Raw genomic sequence first — 18,860 nt, 5'->3', positions numbered from 1 at the left:
CCTTCGGACGCCCTCTCGTCAGATCCTTTTCCCGGGACTCCTTAGTGAACCTATTGGTCATCATGGCACTGTCCTACCTAATATACTTCTCAGTCTGTTGCATAAGGTCTGCTAATGTGGTCGGTGGCTTCCTACTCAAAGATCCAAAGAAATCAGTCGAGGTGGTTTCCTTCTGTATCGCCTCTACAACTCTGGACTCATCAAGGTTCAGAATCTGGAGGGCTTTTGCATCAAAATGAGCCACGTATCCTCGCAATGTTTCATCTTTCCTTTGTCTGACTATATCCATATAGCTGTTTTTTCTTTGAGCCGAAACACTTGCTATAAATCTTCCTATAAATGAGTTGGCCATGACATAAAAGGTTCTGATGCTTTTATGCTTCCAAGTTGCTAAACTAGGTCAAAGCTACCCCAGTTAGAGTAGTTGGGAATACCTTGCAGAGTAAGGCATCAGAGTGGGTTTGCAGCTCCATAAAAGTCTTGTCATTAATTACATGGTCTCTGAGGTTTTCTGCACTATTGTATGCTCCCATGGTTAACATCAAAAATTTTTTAGAGATGGTTTCTTCTTGAATGCAGGCCACGAACAGGGAAGACATTCTCAGACTTGTATGTGCTCCTGCTTGGCTCTTTAGCTCGGCTGGTAGTTCTTCTTTCAGCTTTTCTAGTTTCTCGACCATTCCTTCATCTTTCAAGTAAGTTTTTTCGACATTTGCCAAGGTTTTTGAATTGGCTCCTTCTTCCTCACTCTTCATTTCATATCTTTCTAGTGTTGCGCTTTTACTCACGTCATCCTCCTCCTCTATTAGGCTTCTCACTGCACAGCTTCTAGTCTTATTCGTGGGTTCCCTGGCTAGTTTGTCCTCCCTTCTTCTTCTGGTTGTATGGACTGTGGTTGCTTGCTCACGGTTTTCTATTTTTGGGATGAATGTAGGTGTGGGTATTTAGCTAGAAGTTGTGTTAGGTATCGAGTTCATAACCGTTGATGGGGTGAGGCCGTTTTGCAGTATGATTTGGTTCATTTACATCATGATTTATTGTAGTTTCATTGACATGGTTTGTAGTCTTGATTTGATAGGGGAGTTTGAGGAATGACATTTGTTGGAGTGGAGTTGCTGATAGAAGGTATGTTGGACATTGTTTGGGCGGAGAAGAGTGGGAATAATGTCATAAGGAATCCTTGAGGACTGGGAGTTTCTAGGATTGGGTTTTTGTTTCCAACGGGTGCTAGTGGGTTGTTTTCTTAGTTAGCTATATGGATTTCAGTGGGTTTTGTTTAGAAAACTCCAATGATTGCATAATCTTCCTTCATTTCTCACAGACAGTGCCACTTGATGAATTGAGATCTTGTAGGGTGGCCAGATGCTGATACCTAGACAGTGGCTTGATTCGATGGATTGATCATTGATCCATGATTGGTTTGATGAGGAGTGGATGCTTTAGAGATCTCGTATAGGTCCCTCCATACTCGATCTTGAGGAATGAGACTTACAAAATATGAGAGGACGGTCAGAGGTCTATCGGAGATGCCCCAATGGAGACCCTCTGACGCTCAAGTTAGATCTAGGATTATTTGAGAGATGCGTTAATACAAAGAGAAAATAAATGATAATAATGGAGCATTGAAGAGAAAGACGAAATTCCGGAGGGCATGCATGAGAGTGAGAGGAGAGAGAGCCTAAGAGAGAGATCCCGGTCAGGAGAGGTAATGAGAGAGAGTCTCCAAGTATGGTTGGTTCAGATGTATTTATACCCCAATCGTTCTGGTATTCTTTGTCTTACGTCTCGTCAAATTGGATAGGGACATCCTGTAGTAGGTATGTCTGGCGGCTCATTAATGGTTGGCAATCGGTTAGCCCATACCCTGTCTATCGTGTACGTCACATCAATCAATTTTATCGCACATGCATTTTATGATCCCGGTGATGTACCGTGGAGATGACCATCGTGTTAGACATCAGTACCTTACCCTGATTTCATCAAGTCATGCATGGCTCATCCGACCTATATAGAGGTGATTTCCTTCCGGTTACTGAGGTCGGTGCATCTGCATTCAATACTTCATTGTAATACGAGCTTTGAAGATATTTGTCCGTCCGCTTCGGGTTTTGAAGAGACCGGTCAAAGTTTGTATTTATTTCCAGATTGTATCAAATCGTGCTTGGCCTGCCTCGGCCTTTACTGAGATCAGTAGTCTCCATATTTAATTTCCGTTTGTGGTACTAAGTCTTGAAGTGGTTGGTCTATTCATTCCAGATATTAATAAAGTCAGGAGTGTTGTTAGTCTGATCTTCATACCGTTTGTGATCGAACCAGATGAAAATATTTGTACGTCTCATTTAAATTTCATGTAAACATGTCATAATCTTAACGGGTTCTATTTTTTATATGTTATTAAATTATATACATATAAATAAAATAAAGTTACAACTAAAAACTAAATTTTAAATATATGAGGAAAATTTTTTGAAATAGAAAGAAGGGATGATAAGTGACACAACTAGGGGGAAAAAGGCATGGAAGAGAGAGATAAAGTGGGAAAGATATCAAGAGAGGAGGGAAAAAGAGAGGGAGCGAGATGGAGGGAGATTCACTGTATTGGACTGATGAAGTTGTGATTTATTTTCATATCTGTCTCGTTGTAAAAAAAAAAAAAAAATCATTACTAGTACACATTTAATACCTTTTTAATAAGAATTAAATAATTCATAACCTTTTTAAATTTAACTTTTTAATTATTTTCTGATAACTTTCTAAATCTTGAATTCTAGATAGGACTTGAGTAATATTGGGACGATGAGACATTTTAGGATGGAGACAGTCCAATCCAAGCTGTGTAATAGCAATTGCAGCCAATTTGGAGCAGCCAGTGGTTGTTAATTTTGGATGAACAGCATGTCCTTTGCTAGAGTGGACTCTGCTTGCCAGATCAGCAATATGCCAAGTCACGCTGCAGCCTGGAAATGAAACTATCTTTTCCTTCATAATTAGCTGCAGTATCATCACTCCCAAGCTGTATATGTCATTCGCTCTGCTTCCAGCTCCTGCAAATTGCTTAATTTAGCAGTGGAAATTCTTATATATACATTCCCTTAATAAATAAGTGATTTTAACTAAAATATATTCAAATTTAAATAAATAATAGTGTATTTTATACACTTAGAATTTTTCACAATTAAAAATTTATTATTTAATCTTTATAATATATAAAAACTTATTAATTGTGATGACCGCGTCACTAGCATTTAAATCGTAATCGAACCCTTACAAAAAAGTTAAATTCAAATTGGTAGTGTGACGTTCAAATTCTCAGGACTTTCATTAAAAAAATTATTTGTCCTATGAGAATCATTGAATCAATAGCAATAAGTATCGTTTGAAGAGGTTCACACATAACATTTCAAAATAATACTTGGAGCAGGAGATTCAATTAATCGAAATTTAGAAGTTGAAATTTCACCTCAATCATTAATAGGTTTAGTTAGGCCATTTATAACATGACCCAAATAAGTCTCACCCACATATATCTGAGTAATTCATAATTTTGGAGAGAAATAGAAAAAATTATTTATAAAATAAAAGTGGAATTTGCCCGTCAACAATGGATGTCCAATTGATAGATAACAAAATCAGAGTAAAAAATTCTTTTCTAGCAAGGAAAAAAAAATCATCTTTTTCATTCTCTTCTAAATATAAAATTTCATCACTATTATACAAATAACGTCTTCTACCTTTTCCTCTACAAATAAACTTTTAAATATTATTAAATTTGGGTCAGGTTTAATTCTAATTTTTAGGGGAATGAGTATCTAAAACTCTTATAAGAAGCACATTACCTCTATCCCAAATCAAGATGGGATTTAACGCATTCCTTCACACACAGAATTATACTAGAGCGTGACATATTTATGGGAAGTCCAATATCAGTGAAGGCTCTAATACCATATTAAATTTGGATTAGGCTTAACTCACCCTAAAAACTAGTTCAAGAGAAACTAAGGGTAATTATGATATCACAATATTTGGAACAACTTGAAATGTTGTAAAAGGAAAGACATGTTCATAGAACACAATATCTCTACCAACAAAAATATTTCCAGTAGCTAAATCATAGAGCTTATAGGCCTTATGATTGTTGGCATAGCCGATTAGAGTTGTCCGAATGGATTTAGTGCCAAACTTGTCTTTCTGAATATTTGTTTTTGTGGCAAAACAAATGTACCCAAACTTTCTAAGGTGGAAGTAATAAGGAACTCTCTCATAGAGTCACTGATAAGGACTCTACCACCCAAATTGATCCATGGGAAGCCTATTAATCAAGTAGGTAGCAGTGAGAATGCATTCAGACTAAAAGGCTTTGGGGACATTATAATGAATTTTGAAAGCTCTTACCATATCTAGAATATGTCTGTGTTTCCTCTCAACCACCTCATTTTATTAAGGAGTGTGAAGATAAGAACATTGATGGATTATACCTTTTTCATTTAACAATTTAGAGCAGTCATCACTGAGAAATTCACATCCATTATCTATTCTGATTGCCTTAACATGAGTATTAAATTTAGTTTGTACCATATTCAGGAAAGTAGACATGACATGAATTGTTTGGCTCTTAAGGTGCATCAAGAAGGTCCAGGTATCTCTAGTATGATTATCAACTATAGTAAGAAAATATTTGACTCTTGTAATGCTCTCTATCTTATAAGGTCTCCATATGTCTATATGTAGTAGGTCAAAGGCCTGCTTGGCAATAGTGTGACTAATGGAGAAAGACAACCTGATCTGTTTGGCCTGAGGACTGTTTGATATTGTAGTTAGGCACCCTCAGCGTATTTAATCCCTTCAATGTATTTTATTTTCCCAAGGGATACATGTCCTAGTCTATCATGTAAGTCAATAATGTCAATAGTAGGCATAGATGATTCAACATTAAAAGTAAGACTTTCTTTATTAACAAAAGATGCAGAAAGCATAGCATTCATAAAGGATTGTATGCTAGACATGATATTTACAGTTTCAAGTAATTATTTGTCAATCTCAGCAAGTAGAAAACTCATCTGGTTTAATTTGTATAAACTTGCCTCTTCCTTTCCTACAATAACTACTCTCTTAGTTAGAGGATCCTGAATGATGCAACTAGGGGTGTGCAGTATTCAGTTCAAACCGAAAAAATCGATCGAACCGAACCGATTTAAAATTTTGGTTTGGTTTTTTATACATTTCGGTTCAGTTCGGTTTTTAATTTCATAAATTTTGGTTATTTCGGTTTGATTGGTTCGGTTTTTTATACATTTCAGTTCAGTTCGGTTTTTAATTTCATAAATTTTGGTTATTTCGGTTCGATTTGATTTTGATCAGAAAAAACCGAAAAAACCGAACCGAACCGATTAGTGATAATAATATGTTTTTTCAATAATATAGAGAAATTAAATTATATTATGATTAAAATATTTTAATTAAATTTTTAAATACTAAAAATAAAGTGTAAAAAATAAAAAAATTATTAAAAATCGAAACCGATCAAACCGAACCGATTCGGTTCGATTCGATTTCTGACCAAAATCGATTCGGTTCAATTTTCATAAACACTAAAATTTTGATATTTGGTTTATTCGGTTCGATTCGATTTTGAACCGAACCGACCGAATGCTCACCCCTAGATGCAACAAGTAGGGAGGAAGAGAAATTAAAGTTTAATTTAGAATCTTTGATGAACTTGCTAACAGAAAGAATATTGTAATTAAACTTTGGAACATACAGAACATTATCATGATGCATACATTCTGAAAAGCATAATTAAACTAGCATAACAAACTTTCACAGCATTACCATCAGGTAAGTAAAGTGAAACTTGTTTACTCTGTAAATTTAAAGATTTAAAAAGGAATTTATTTGAAGACATGTGGCCAGTAGCACCAGTATCCAAAATCCAGTTAATGTACTTGCAGAATGTGCATAAGAGATATTTTTAAAGTTAATGAGGAGCTTAGCATAGCATTGAGTTCATCTATTTTAGTAGTTCTATCAGAAGACGCTCAATAGCAGCTACCACATTTTTCTCATGCCTTATGTTCCTGATTGTTTTGAAAGATTGTCCACTAGTCTTGATTTTGGTTTTATACCATTCAGGGTATCCTATAAGTTTAAAACAACTATTCCTAACATGGCCATCCTTATTGCAATAGGAGCAATTCTTTTTTAGAGTCAAACTTCTTCCGCCTCCCTTTTTGTCCTTTGTATTGTCCCCGTGTTCTATTAAGCAAGACAAGGGGCTCAATGTTCCTGCCCATACTCCCTAATATCTGCTTTTAAAACTCAAACTTGAGTACTATGGAATGGGTCTTATCTATAGAGGGTAACAGATCCATACCAAAAATCTAGTCTCTCACATACTCAAATGCATTGTCTTGAGATATTAAGGAGATCTTTCTACGTAATTCATAGATCATAGTTCCATTACATTCACAGTGTCTTCTTCTATGAATTCCATACCAAGATAGAGCTATACCAAGGTCAGTTGATTTTTGAAGAGAAAGGAGAGAACAGGGACATGGTAGAAACTCTAATCCAATTTAATATTATGTTAAATTTGAATCAGACTTAATTCATTCCAAAAGATAGCTCAAGGGGAGAAGTGTCAAAACCACTTATAAGAGGTACATTACTCCTATTCCAAACCGATGTGAGATTCAACAAACACTTTTTATATAAAACTCTCAAGTTCTCCATCTCCATATCTCTTTATTTTAAAAAAGAGTTTGAACAATATTCATACATTAATAATTATATTCGATTTGACTCTCCCTTACTCTAGTAAATAAAAAAAAAATTAAAGTTTTGAATTACCATTGTTCATAATTGATGGATCCGTGTAACCAGAGGTACCAAGTCTCAAAGTTTCTCCCTCAGGTGTGACTGCCCCAAAATCAGCCAGTATAGGGGTAAAATTCTGTGGCCATTCATTAGAAAAAAAAAATTATGCATGAAATTGAAAAAAAAAACAAATTAATGCAAAAATAAATTATGGATTTTAATTATATTAAATTCATAATTTAGGTGGTCTTCTAATCAAACCTTATCCAATAAAATATTGTCGAGCTTTAAATCGCGATAGACGAGTGGAGGTGAATGACTATGCAGCTCTTGTATTGCACGTGCTGCTCCCCTTATAATTTTTAGGGTTTTGTTCCAGTTTAGTCTTGTACCAGAAGATTTTACGAAATTCATTCTTAATAAAAGAATTCAAATATATTTTTATATAAATTACACGAGATTTTTAATTGTTTTAAATAAAAAATTTGAATTCTTGTATTTGAGATATAAAATTTTTAAAAAATATAATAAAATTAAATTTTTATAAAATTAATGATCTAAATGTTGAAAATATAGTAATGAAGATGAAAACTGAAAAATAAAAATAGATCAATAAAAGTGATTGAGTGATTAGATATGCAAAAAAGGAACAAACATAGTATATAAATGGTAAATTATTACATTCACAGATTTAATTTGATAGTAAGTGTATTTAAATAAATTCGAGAGATTTTAGCTCTACTCTTCAATCCCCAGTCCCTATTTCACAAAAACAAAGGTAAATTATTCAATGCAATTGCACAATGATTATGAGTTAAGTGATTGATTACGATGGGATCTACATATAATTATTTTTATTATCTTATTTTATTTTACTTTTTATATGTATTAAAAAATATAATTTTTTATTAAATTTTTAATTATATCCATTTTATTAAATACTATGATTGATTATACACTCAGACTATAATTGAGAGTCCATGCTGAAAGGCTATACCATAACTATTCAATACATAGTTCTGTCCTCCAATACACAGTTTAGGTCACGCTCGGAGAAACAGGACATGACAGAATTCAGGTCCAAGTAAAGGAGGTCCAACCCAATTGACTTAATAGATTTATAAAGCAGTAGAATCCTAGACATCTGGAATCATGTCTACATGGTTTCGAAAGTAATTAAATGATCATTTAACGATAGAAAAAAATACAGTATATCGTAGGTACGGTCCCACGTGATAATAATAGGACGTACGACAGATGGTTATATATCAGTAGAGAACAAAACAAAAAATAATAAAAGAAGAAAGGCATGAGTCAACCACACCAAATTTATCAAAATACATTTTGAGCCCACCCTCTATTCTATTTCAGGATATCACACGAAAAGATGATTTTAGAGATTTCTTGAAAATGAAATAAAATTAAATAGGATTATAATAGTTAATTTATATGTTATTATAATCTAAAAAAAGAAAATGGACAATAATCTTAAAATAATAATAAAATGAAAGATAAATAAAAATTATAAGACGAGCGTCGTTAAATAACTATAATATAATTATTATATATACAATAGTTGTATCATAAATTTTCTAGTGTAAGTTTTAAAGATTACCTAATAATTTATTCTTGACATTTCCATGTTGCATAAATGGGTAAACCAGATACAATTTCTCTGGAGTGTTACAATAGCCAATCAACTTGATGATATTTTGATGCATCATATTGGCTAAGTAATTAATCTCAGCCTGAAAATTGCATAAAATTAAGAATTGAAGTGAGCAGAGGATCAGAATTCTCTTCAATTGCAAGAAAAAATGAATTCCTTGTAGTCCAAGAAACTACTAAGAGACCATTCTTCAATGGACATAAAATGCATGATTTTGAAAGGGAGTTGCTGATGATCAAACAGAAACATCTCACCTGCCATTGAAGCCTGGTTTTTGAATCTATTCTGCGAGAGACCTTGACAGCTACTTGTTCACCATTAATGGTTCCAAGATAAACACTGCCAAATCCTCCATTTCCAAGAAAATTTCTTGCACTAAACCCATCAGTGTATGCACTTAACTCCGACGAGCTAAACGATATCACAGCAGAAGAATCTGTAAAAAAACATCGAGTATTCAACTAGTATTGTATTCATCTCAGACATCTGCAGAACAATATGAACAATGAAATATTACCCTGTTCATGTCCAAAGCAACAACACAAGTAATTACCCATTTCTAGCAAAAAGGTAAAGTTCTCCTCTTTGACAGCTTCAGAATAGCTCACAGTGGCAGAGCAAAGCATTGAAGTAGAAGTGTAAAAGCTAAAGAATGAAGGTTGTCTGTAAGGAAACTGCCGTTTCATAGCGTTGCTGTTTTGTCATTAAGTGTACAAGAATTTGTGTGAAGCCAAAATTTTACCAGGGATATCTATGTATGAGTTCAGTAAAGCACTATGGCTCCGGATTTTAGTGGTCAGAACAAGAAAAAACCAGGCCCCACAAGATTGATATTCGCGACTTTGGTGGACGATTCTCTCCAAGCGGACGGAAGAAGAAAAGTGAGTGTGGGGTCCAGAAATCGAAAAATTAGTTTATTTTATATAAAGAAAGTGCTGTGGAGCATTGGGAGGAAGGAAAATGACATTTTAGAGAAAGCGGTCTGTCATAGCTTACGTATGTAGGTGGAGGTGGAGTAAGTATATGCATAATTTCAATAATAACGATTATTGTACTAGATTAATTAGATTAATGAAATATTTGAGAGATATCATGAATTATGGTATTTTATATAGTAGATTTTTCATTGTATTAGAAAAATATAGTAATATTAACTGAATTTCAAATTCAGATAAAATAAAATCCACCAGTGATTATATATTTACTCTAGGAATAATGCAATTACACGGAAATCAACCAAACAAAATATTATTGCTAAATCCGCTATAGATTCAAAGTTTATTGCTCTAGAATTAGCTGGAACTGAAACTGAATGGCTAAGAAACTTCTTAACAAATATTTTGTTAGAAATAAATCCAATACTATCTGTATTAATGCATTGTGATTGCCAAGTGGCAATAGCCATTATAAAAAATAAAACTTTCAATTGTAATAATAGACATATTCGTCTAAGACATAATATCATTAAGTAGCTACTCAAAGATTGAATTATTTCCATTGATTATGTGAAATCAGAAGTGAATTTGGCTGATCTTCTGACTAAATCTTTAGGGAGAAAACGGATAGATGAAATATCGAGGAGAATGAGACTTGAGCTAATAGAAACCCTACCTTTGTGATTGGAGATCCCATGAAAAAGGTTTATATGAGTAATAACAAGTCACTTGTAATACCCGGCTAGACTCCGGTATCGGAATTCCTACCGTCCGGTGGAATTTGGGTGTCGGATACCTCTAGAAGGGTAAAAGCATGTTTTTATAAAATGTTTTCATGTATTTTAATGTTTTAAGTATGATTTTAAATAAATTTTTGCATGAAAATTCTTTAAGGAAAAACTCAGGTTCGGCCGCCGAAACTCACTTTCGGCCGCCGAACATGCATGGACTTTGGGAGGCACGTTAGGCCCCCGAAAGTCTAAGTGAGGGAAGTGCAGGTTCGGCCGCCGAACCTTATGTTCGGCCGCCGAACATTGCATGGATGCGGAGGCACATTCGGCCCCCGAACGTGGCCTGGCCAGCCACTATAAAAGGGTCCCCTTGGTCCGCACGGGCGAGCTTTTTCTCTCCCATTGTCGGCCAAGGTGAGTCTCCACCGTTCCTCCCTCGATCTTGAGTGTTTCCTCTAGATCTTTCATGGTTTTAACAAGTTTATAACCTTGTTTTGAAGATTTGTGAGCTTTGAGCAAGCTTTGAGTGCTTGGAGGTTCAAAGAGCTTAATCTCTCCATCTCCAAGCTAGGATCGCTTTCCTCTCGTTTCTTCAAGAGGTAAGGGTCGATCTTGAACCCTTTTTATGTTTTAAACAAGTTTTAAGTAAGATCTATGGGTAGAAATGCATGTTAGGACATATGTTGAGTTTATGGGGTTTTGATGATGTTTGAGCAATGTAGCTTGATTATGTGTGAATGAAGTGTTGTAGATGGGGTATATGCATGTTTGAGACCCCTAGGAACTTGTATGTGTGTTTTGGTTGAGAAATATGCATGATCTATGGTTTTGGGAGGCAGGAGGTTCATTTGAACCAAGTTTCTGCCGTTTGGCAGAACCCAGGTTCGGCAGCCGAAGGGAGTTTCGGCCGCCGAACCCCTCTTGTGAAGGCAGCTTTCGGCTGCCGAAGGTGCCCCCGAAAAGAGACTTTCGTCTCTGTCTGGCACTTTCGGCCGCCGAAGGTGCCGCCGAACCTAGCTGAGTTTCGTCTCTGTCCAGGACTTTCGGCCGCCGAAGGTGCCGCCGAAGGTGCCCTGTTCAGCCGTTTCATGCATATTTTCTGTGATGTTTTCATGATGTTTTAGGGGGTTTTTGGGGGATGTATTAGAGTTGTGTTTATATATGTTTGGTCCCTCATTGGAGTCCACCTGTGTAGGTTCGGACCCGAGGAACCGAGGACCCCAGCAGTGAGTGAGCTGCTTCAGTGTCTGGTCAGAGCTAACCAGAGGTGAGTGGAAACAAGCTTAATGTTTTAAATCAAGCAATTAAATGTTTTGAGCATGTTTCATGCATCATAATGACATGTAATAGGCTGATTGCATTAGTTCACGAATATGTCGCACTGCATTTTATTTTGTGGTTGTGGGTGAATGCTGTATGATCCAATTAGTCCACGAGACTTTATGTATGTTATGACAGGAAGACCAGGACCCCATGCTACGGCCTGGCACGAGACTTTATGTATGTTATGACAGGAAGACCAGGACCCCATGCTACGGCCTGGCACGAGGCTTTATATATGATATGACAGGAAGACCAGGACCCCATGCTACGGCCTGGCACGAGGCTTTATATATGATATGACAGGAAGACCAGGACCCCATGCTACGGCCTGGCACGAGACTTTATGTATGTTATGACAGGAAGACCAGGACCCCATGCTACGGCCTGGCATGAGACTATGTTGGGACTAATTGGTGACAGGTTCACCCTTGATGTGGATTGTCTGTGATATGATGCATTTCATGAAAGCATGAACCTTAATATAATGTTTTTAGTTTCTGCTCACTGGGCTTTTAGCTCACCCCTCTCCCCTAACCCCAGGTTTGCAGGTACGGGATTGATAGAGAAGAAAAGAAGAGAAAAGTCATATGTATGTAATAGCTAGAGTATGTGGACATGAAAAATGATAAGAATGTAATGTAATTATGTTATTGAGGATAGAGTTGTGCTTGACCATAGTATATGTTAATCCCTTGGTATGTACATGATCTTGTGTTTTGATATTGATGTAAACCAACTCACCATATGATGTATAGCCCTTGAGGCTTTGATGAAATCCCACAGAGGGATTAATGTTTATGTATATGATGAATATAGTGCATGCACAGGTTGAGTTTGGTGAATGAAGAAAAGAAAAGTTTTTAATTCTTATGTATGTTTGATGATCATGTATGGGATTAAACAGGTGAACAGGATGTATGTAGGCTTGCTACGGGTTCCGGCGGCCTTAAGCCGACCTGAATCCTAGCGCCGGTAACGGTCCGGATTTCCGGGGCGTTACAGAGTGGTATCAGAGCCCTAGGTTCATATGGTCGGACCTAGAGTGTCGGGCTCATAGATGTTATAGAAGGTCAAGCACAATAGGCAAAAATCATGTCCACTAGGATAGGATGTAGAGTCCTGTCTTGCTATGATTGTATGATATGCCATGATGATATGCTATGTGTGTAATGTAGCTGTGAGGTTCATGCTTGCCGACATGAACCATTTAATGCTAATGTTTATGTGATGTTTACTGTTTCTCAGAAAACAGGATGAGAGGAACCCGTCGATCTGCACGATTGACTGGAATACCACCTCAGGACGAGGGCATTGATGCCCGTCCTTCAACATTGCCTAGGGCAATGTCGAGTAGGTCCAACAGGGACCGAGCAGTGAGAGACCCTAGAAGGTCTTTAGATCTGGGAAGAAGCAGATCAGTCAGAGGAACAGTGCAGGGAGGTATGTCAGAGGATATGGGGGATCAGATGGATGTTGATCAAAGGAGGGATGGCAGTTTGGGCGTCAGTATGTCAGAAGAGGGTATGGGAGAATCCCAAGGAGGCACTCAGGCCTCGGGATTTGTTCAGCCACCTCACTATCCGCCCTACACCCAAAATCCCGGGTATTCGATGGGAGGTACATCGGATTACCCTAGTTTTAACCCCTACCCCACACAGATGCCATACCCACCATACTACCCACCATATCCACAGTACCCAGTGTACCCACCTCCACCATACTATCCAAATCCAGCAAACCCTACCTCAGGGGATGCTGTACCTCCACCACCACCAGCACCTACATGCCCAGATACCCAGATACCTCAGCCTAGCTCATCTGGGAGAAGTAAGGCTAAAATGACAGATTACATGAAGTTGGGTGCTCCCCAGTTTGAGTCAGGTGATGACCCGTTTGTGTATTTGGAGAAGGTCAAGATGATCACAGAGGAGATCGGAGCTGATGATAGTAGAGCCATTCAGATGGCTGGTTTCACCTTGAAATGCAAAAAGGCCCGTGAGTGGTTCAAAAACTATGTGAAGCCGAGGGTGGATAGCCTATCGTGGGAGGAGTTCGCTAATGAATTTGCAGGATGGGCTTTCCCTGATAGTTCAAGGGAATTGAAGATGATAGAATTCGAGCAGTTGAGGCAAACCGATGACATGGGTGTAGACGAGTATACTGACAGGTTTATGGAGTTGCTGCCTTTTGCTGGGCAAGACCTTAGCACAGACCAGAAGAAGTCGAGGAGGTATATCATGAAGCTCCATCCTAGGTATTCCTCCTTGGTACAGTCAGCAGATAGAGAGAGTTTTCACGCCATAGTAGACATGGCTAGGAGAATGGAGGCTAGTGCCATCGTTCAGGGGACAGTCAAACAGACAGTGGCACAAGCTTCTGGTTCTAAAACTCCGGGAGGGGGAAGGTTAGATCCCTCTACCTTGAGTGCAGCAGCTTCAGGCAGTAAGAGATGGGGTAAGCCCAAGGGTAAGAAGAATAAGTTCTGGAACAAGGTCAAGTCTAGTCTGGGGTTTGGCAGTGGTTCTAGTTCTGGGGCGGATAATGCAGCTTGTGCGAAGTGTGGTAGGCCACACAGGGGTTTATGCCGGTATGGGACAACGACCTGCTACAGATGTGGGCAAGAGGGGCATATGTCATGGCAATGCCCTAAAGCAGTTCCTACGGCACAGACACAGCAGACAGCTTCAGGAAGTGTGGCACAGCCAGTAGCTCTAGCTGCTACACAGGCCAGTGGCAGAGGCAGAGGGAGAGGGTCAGCTTCTTCCTCAGCAGGATTCAGAGGTGAAGGTCCATCAGCTCCAGCCAGGATCTTCACCATGACACAGCAGGAGGCTAACACATCCAACACCGTGGTGTCAGGTAATCTCATCATTGGGTGTTCTGATGTGTATGCATTAATGGACCCGGGTGCATCTCACTCTTTTATTGCACCGAGAGCCGTTCAGAGGTTAGGATTGATGGTCTCTGGGTTAGAGTGTCCCCTATGGGTCAGTGGACCCAAGTGTGACCCGTCAGTTGCAGAGTCAGTCTGCCAGTGTAGTCCAGTTTTTATAGAGGGAAGATGCTTGTCCGCCGACCTTGTGGTTCTAGATTTGACAGACTTTGACGTCATTCTAGGGATGGATTGGCTATCTACCCATGGTGCTACCTTGGACTGCAGGGACAAAGTAGTTAAGTTCAGATGTCAGGATGGGTCAGAGGTCGTCTTCAGAGGAGACAATAGGGGTACACCTAGAGGTCTAATTTCCGCTCTTCAGGCTCGTAGGTTGCTTAGGAGGGGATGTCAGGGGTTTCTAGCTCATGTGAGGGAGTTGGATAGTCATGTTAGAGAGCCCGCCTCAGTGCCTGTGGTGAGTGAGTTCTTAGACGTTTTCCCAGACGAGCTGCCAGGGTTACCACCTGCTAGGGAGATAGAGTTCGAAATTGAGTTAATGCCTGGTACCAGACCGATCTCTATCCCTCCCTACAGGATGGCACCAGCCGAGATGAAAGAGTTGAAGGAACAGTTGCAAGAACTGGTGGACAAGGGTTTCATCCGACCGAGTACCTCACCTTGGGGTGCTCCAGTACTCTTCGTGAAGAAAAAGGATGGATCCCTCAGGCTTTGTATCGACTACAGGCAGTTGAACAAAGTCACCATCAAGAATAAGTACCCATTGCCAAGGATCGACGATCTATTCGACCAGCTAGCAGGAGCGGGTTGTTTCTCCAAAATAGATCTGAGATCCGGGTACCATCAGTTGAGAATCAGAGAGGAGGACGTGCCAAAGACGGCCTTCAGGACCAGATATGGGCACTATGAGTTCCTTGTAATGCCGTTTGGGTTAACCAACGCCCCTGCAGCATTCATGGACCTCATGAACAGAATATTCAGACCATACCTGGATCACTTCGTTATTGTCTTCATAGATGATATCCTAGTGTATTCCAGGAATGCAGAGGAGCATGCCCATCATCTGAAGATAGTTTTGCAGACCTTGAGGGAACATGGCTTGTATGCCAAGTTCTCCAAGTGTGAGTTCTGGTTAAGGAGCATCTCATTCTTGGGGCATATAGTGTCAGAGAATGGAATAGAGGTAGACCCCAAGAAAGTAGAGGCTGTGACTAACTGGCCCAGACCCACCTCAGTGACAGAGATCAGAAGTTTCTTGGGTTTGGCTGGTTATTACAGGAGGTTCGTACAGGACTTCTCCAAAATTGCAGCTCCTTTAACCAGATTGACCAGAAAGAATCAGAGGTTCGAGTGGACCGATCGATGTGAAGAAAGCTTTGAGGAGCTCAAGAAGAGGTTGACTTCAGCACCGGTGTTAGCTCTGCCAACCAGCAATGAGGACTTCACAGTATTCTGTGATGCATCCAGAGTAGGCTTGGGTTGTGTGTTGATGCAGAATGGTAGGGTGATCGCTTATGCTTCTAGACAGCTAAAGAGGCATGAGATGAATTACCCCACACACGATCTGGAGATGGCAGCAGTTATCTTTGCCCTCAAGATGTGGAGGCATTACCTCTATGGGGTAAAATGTGAGATCTTCACAGATCATAAGAGCCTGCAGCACATCTTGAGTCAGAGGGATTTGAACTTGAGGCAGAGGAGATGGGTAGAACTGCTCAGTGACTATGATTGTAAGATACAGTACCATCCGGGTAAGGCTAATGTAGTAGCTGATGCCTTAAGCCGGAAATCACTTGGCAGTCTATCCCACATCACGGCAGAGAGGAGACCGGTGGTGAAGGAATTTTATAAGCTCATTGAGGAGGGTCTACAGATGGAGTTGTCTGGTACAGGTGCTTTGATTGCACAGATGAAAGTAACCCCCGTGTTTCTGGAGCAGGTGGCTCAGAAACAGCACGAGGACCCAGAGTTAGTGAAGATTGCCAGGACTGTTCAGTCAGGCAAAGATAGTGAGTTCAGATTCGATGATAAGGGGATCCTCCGCTATGGGAACAGACTATGTGTACCAGATGACATCGGGCTTAAAGGAGACATTATGAGAGAGGCTCATAATGCAAGATACAGTGTTCACCCTGGAGCCACCAAGATGTACCAAGATCTGAAGAGGGTGTATTGGTGGCCAGCTATGAAGAGGGAAGTGGCACAATTCGTGTCAGCCTGCGAAATATGTCAGAGGGTGAAGCTGGAACATCAGAAGCCGGCTGGAATGCTTAACCCGCTACCTATTCCAGAATGGAAATGGGAGAACATAGCTATGGACTTTGTAGTGGGGTTACCGGCAACATCCAACAGACTAGACTCCATATGGGTGATTGTGGACAGACTCACCAAATCTGCTCACTTCATTCCAGTTAGGAGCAACTACTCTGTGGATAAGTTAGCGCAGGTTTATGTGGATGAAGTCGTCAGACTACATGGGGTCCCGGTATCTATAGTGTCAGATAGAGGGCCCCAGTTCACCTCCAGGTTTTGGCGGAGTCTGCAGAGTGCTATGGGTACCAGGTTAGATTTCAGTACTGCCTTCCACCCCCAGACTGATGGACAGTCAGAGAGGACCATCCAGACCATAGAAGATATGCTCAGAATGTGTGTGCTAGATTTTGGCGGTTCTTGGAAGCAACATCTACCTTTGGTGGAGTTTGCCTACAATAACAGCTATCATGCTAGCATAGGGATGGCTCCATACGAAGCTTTGTATGGGAGGAAGTGCAGGTCACCCGTTTGCTGGGAGGAGGTTGGAGAGAGGTCCTTAGCAGGGCCTGAGCTTGTTGAGATCACCAGCAGGGTGGTGCCCATTATCAGAGAAAGGATAAAGACTGCCACCAGCAGGCAGAAAAGTTATGCAGACATCCGCAGGAAACAGGTAGAGTTTCAGGAGGGGGATCTAGTATTGCTCAAGGTGTCTCCGATGAAAGGGGTGGTTCGATTTGGTAAAAAGGGTAAGCTAGCTCCGCGGTACATTGGACCCTTTGAAGTCCTGCAAAGGATTGGGAATGTATCATACAAGCTGGACTTGCCTGCTTCTATGGAAAGAATCCATCCGGTTTTCCATGTTTCCATGTTGAGGAAGTTCGTGTCAGATCCGGGCAAGGTTCTTAGCGAGCCTGATGTGGAGATCCAAGAGGATCTCACGTATGTTGAACAGCCAGTGCGGATTCTTGACACTCAGATCAGAAAGTTGAGGAACAAGGAAATCCCGATGGTGAAAGTCCTTTGGAACCACCACAATTTGGAAGAATGCACTTGGGAGACCCGGGAGTCCATGCTCCAGCAGTACCCCCACCTCTTCTAAGGTTAGTTGAGATGTGTTCCATGTGCTATATGTGTGTATGTTATGTTTGTTTCGCTATGCAAGTACTAGTTGAGGAACATTCGGGGACGAATGTTCTTAAGGGGGGGAGAATGTAATACCCGGCTAGACTCCGGTATCGGAATTCCTACCGTCCGGTGGAATTTGGGTGTCGGATACCTCTAGAAGGGTAAAAGCATGTTTTTATAAAATGTTTTCATGTATTTTAATGTTTTAAGTATGATTTTAAATAAATTTTTGCATGAAAATTCTTTAAGGAAAAACTCAGGTTCGGCCGCCGAAACTCACTTTCGGCCGCCGAACATGCATGGACTTTGGGAGGCACGTTAGGCCCCCGAAAGTCTAAGTGAGGGAAGTGCAGGTTCGGCCGCCGAACCTTATGTTCGGCCGCCGAACATTGCATGGATGCGGAGGCACATTCGGCCCCCGAACGTGGCCTGGCCAGCCACTATAAAAGGGTCCCCTTGGTCCGCACGGGCGAGCTTTTTCTCTCCCATTGTCGGCCAAGGTGAGTCTCCACCGTTCCTCCCTCGATCTTGAGTGTTTCCTCTAGATCTTTCATGGTTTTAACAAGTTTATAACCTTGTTTTGAAGATTTGTGAGCTTTGAGCAAGCTTTGAGTGCTTGGAGGTTCAAAGAGCTTAATCTCTCCATCTCCAAGCTAGGATCGCTTTCCTCTCGTTTCTTCAAGAGGTAAGGGTCGATCTTGAACCCTTTTTATGTTTTAAACAAGTTTTAAGTAAGATCTATGGGTAGAAATGCATGTTAGGACATATGTTGAGTTTATGGGGTTTTGATGATGTTTGAGCAATGTAGCTTGATTATGTGTGAATGAAGTGTTGTAGATGGGGTATATGCATGTTTGAGACCCCTAGGAACTTGTATGTGTGTTTTGGTTGAGAAATATGCATGATCTATGGTTTTGGGAGGCAGGAGGTTCATTTGAACCAAGTTTCTGCCGTTTGGCAGAACCCAGGTTCGGCAGCCGAAGGGAGTTTCGGCCGCCGAACCCCTCTTGTGAAGGCAGCTTTCGGCTGCCGAAGGTGCCCCCGAAAAGAGACTTTCGTCTCTGTCTGGCACTTTCGGCCGCCGAAGGTGCCGCCGAACCTAGCTGAGTTTCGTCTCT

The 18,860-nt window shown here is 40.1% G+C and overlaps 2 protein-coding genes across 2 annotated transcripts; both read right to left on the bottom strand.

The window, feature by feature from the left end:
* Window positions 1-395: 395 nt before the first annotated feature.
* Window positions 396-7,227, bottom strand: LOC110624265 (serine/threonine-protein kinase PBL13). The gene is made up of 4 exons (XM_021769373.1): window positions 7,075-7,227; window positions 6,847-6,949; window positions 2,751-3,044; window positions 396-913 (listed from the first exon to the last, which is right to left on the bottom strand). The coding sequence occupies exons 1-4, from the start codon at window positions 7,225-7,227 to the stop codon at window positions 396-398; spliced, it is 1,068 nt and encodes a 355-aa protein (XP_021625065.1).
* A 331-nt stretch (window positions 7,228-7,558) lies between these two features.
* Window positions 7,559-9,168, bottom strand: LOC110624264 (probable serine/threonine-protein kinase PIX13). Its single transcript, XM_043960703.1, has 4 exons — window positions 9,036-9,168; window positions 8,737-8,918; window positions 8,429-8,561; window positions 7,559-7,572 (listed from the first exon to the last, which is right to left on the bottom strand). Exons 1-4 carry the CDS (start codon window positions 9,166-9,168, stop codon window positions 7,559-7,561), a joined length of 462 nt encoding a protein of 153 aa, XP_043816638.1.
* Between the last annotated feature and the right edge of the window lie 9,692 nt (window positions 9,169-18,860).

The sequence above is a fragment of the Manihot esculenta genome, chromosome 10 (genome assembly GCF_001659605.2).
Source record: "Manihot esculenta cultivar AM560-2 chromosome 10, M.esculenta_v8, whole genome shotgun sequence".
NCBI classification, from domain to species: domain Eukaryota; kingdom Viridiplantae; phylum Streptophyta; class Magnoliopsida; order Malpighiales; family Euphorbiaceae; genus Manihot; species Manihot esculenta.
This window is presented reverse-complemented; position numbering and strand designations above follow the sequence as displayed.

Excerpts from the sequence above, each read along its gene's own strand:
- LOC110624265 (XM_021769373.1), bottom strand. The coding sequence starts at position 7,227 with ATGAATTTCGTAAAATCTTCTGGTACAAGACTAAACTGGAACAAAACC. Across the intron at positions 6,950-7,074 it reads ACAATATTTTATTGGATAAG|AATTTTACCCCTATACTGGC; the intron begins GTTTGATTAGAA and ends GAATGGCCACAG. Across the intron at positions 3,045-6,846 it reads TCCATCAATTATGAACAATG|GAGCTGGAAGCAGAGCGAAT; the intron begins GTAATTCAAAAC and ends AGCAATTTGCAG.
- LOC110624264 (XM_043960703.1), bottom strand. The coding sequence starts at position 9,168 with ATGAAACGGCAGTTTCCTTACAGACAACCTTCATTCTTTAGCTTTTAC. Across the intron at positions 8,919-9,035 it reads TACCTTTTTGCTAGAAATGG|ATTCTTCTGCTGTGATATCG; the intron begins GTAATTACTTGT and ends GTTTTTTTACAG. Across the intron at positions 8,562-8,736 it reads AAACCAGGCTTCAATGGCAG|GCTGAGATTAATTACTTAGC; the intron begins GTGAGATGTTTC and ends TGCAATTTTCAG.